Below are 2000 nucleotides of genomic sequence, written 5' to 3' on the forward strand. Positions count from 1 at the left end.
TTATCTAAAGTAACTTGTTGTAATTGCTCTCTATCAGGTGATATGTGCAGATGAGCACCTGTGCTTCTAGGTCATGTGACCACATGCAGATATATAGCATGCAGTCTACGGACTGCCATTTTGAATTGCCCTGAGGAAGGCCAAAGAGGCCGAAACATGTTGGCATATGTTTTTTAATGGATAGCCAAGTTTAAATAAAGGCTTTTTAAACTTATATTCCTTTTGAGTGCCTCAGACTTTCTGTTTATTTGGGAAACATTTTGGATCTCCAAACTGAAGAGCATCAAAGGAACACATCTCTCAACACCCAAGTAGCACTCCTAGTAACTCATTTGTGGACAGAAGTGAGTCCTTGTTTGATTAATATATGTAATTGTAATATAAATGGAATCAGTTACAAGTAATCCCTTACAGTAAAACGATTGTAAGTGTTTTGTCATAAAGAGTTTTCTTTACTAAAAGTGTTTCTTGCAACTGGGTCTCAGTTTTATTACATTTAATCAATCCTTTGTGTTCTCTTTTGTTTTATTGGTTTTTACAGTGGCATAAAGTTATAAGCCCCAGAAATATTTAACAAATAAAACATCAGCCTGTGTTAAAGGATCTTGACTTAAAATGGGTTTGACACATCTGTAAATGCACACGGCCAAAAGTATTTATGTAAAGTGCCACACCTGCAATATTAATAGAAAACAAAATATTGACACACACACACACAGACACACACACACACACACACACACACACACCCCTAAAGCAGGACTATCCCACATTAGAGGTGACTGAGGTGCTTTTTGTCCACAAACAGGAGTAAATATTCAGACTTCACTTTGAAATAGTTTCTGAAGAACTGAAGCAGTTAATGAACAAGCTCAAACTCAAACTGTTACTGTCACATTTATAATGCTAATTCAATTTACATGCAACTAAACAACTAAACTGTATAAAACTCATATATCAGTTTAATCTTCAATTATTGCATTTATGTGTTTTTCTTATTTATCTCTGACTCACCCAGTTGTTCCAGTTCTACAGTTGTGTTGGCTGAAACTCCTCCAGCAAACACTTGACACATATAAACTCCTTTATCTTCAGTTCTGACACTCTTCAGTCTGAGAGAGAAGTTTCCTTTGGAGATTTCATCAGTGAAGAACTCAACTCTGTCTCTGTATTGCTCATGTGATGATTCGGGTAAAGGTTCATTGTTTTGGTAGAGCAGGACCAGAATATCTCCATCTTTATCTGTTTTCTTCCATGAAAGCTCTTCAATCTCTTCAGGTGTGATGTGAGAGTCCACAGAGCAGTTCAGAGTGACGTCTTCACCCGCATACGCAGATATGGAGTGATCTGATCCCGAGACTATCAAACGCTCTGAAAAAAGGAACAGTTGCAAATATACAGCGTACAATTTTATTATTCAATGTTAATATGCACCTCAACGAGATTCTTACCAACATGTTTTATTTCGACCACAGTTTCACCAGAATCCTGCCCACTGAAAACTTTACATCTGTACTTTCCCTCATCTTCAGCTCTCACATTGTTCAACAGGAGGGAGAAGTTTCCATGTTGAATCTGGTCAGTAAAGAAATGAGCTCTATCATGATAATCCTGCTGCTGGTCCTCTGGCCGACTCTCACCATCTTGATACAGATGAACCAGAGTCTCTGAGTCTGATCTTCTCCAATCCACCTCCAGACCCTCCATTGTTAAGAGTTTGTCGACATAACAGGGCAAGACCACTGAACCTCCCAGAGGAACATCTAGAGGACCAGAGGGACCTTTCACCTGAAAGCCTGAAAGACAGAAAATGTAAGCGAGTTGTCTGAAATTTTGAAACATTCTACAATCTATGAATAAGAAACTATACCTACAAAAAGAAAATGTTGTAACTCAAAGTGTAAATGGTTTATACATACCATCAGAGTTCACCAGCAGAAGTGAGAAAATAATCAATTTATGTAGGAACATCTTCATATAAAAATTCAGATGAAACAATT

The 2000-nt window shown here is 37.5% G+C and overlaps 1 protein-coding gene across 1 annotated transcript; it reads right to left on the bottom strand.

The window, feature by feature from the left end:
- Positions 1 to 1014: 1014 nt before the first annotated feature.
- Positions 1015 to 1980, bottom strand: LOC127641764 (butyrophilin-like protein 2; the record flags this gene model as incomplete). Its single annotated transcript, XM_052124632.1, has 3 exons — positions 1015 to 1371; positions 1452 to 1796; positions 1920 to 1980. Coding segments are annotated over 3 exons (763 nt in total), but the record flags the coding sequence as incomplete, so codon positions are not given.
- Positions 1981 to 2000: the final 20 nt, after the last annotated feature.

This window comes from Xyrauchen texanus, unplaced genomic scaffold, assembly GCF_025860055.1.
Source record: "Xyrauchen texanus isolate HMW12.3.18 unplaced genomic scaffold, RBS_HiC_50CHRs HiC_scaffold_1492, whole genome shotgun sequence".
Classification (NCBI taxonomy): Eukaryota; Metazoa; Chordata; class Actinopteri; order Cypriniformes; family Catostomidae; genus Xyrauchen; species Xyrauchen texanus.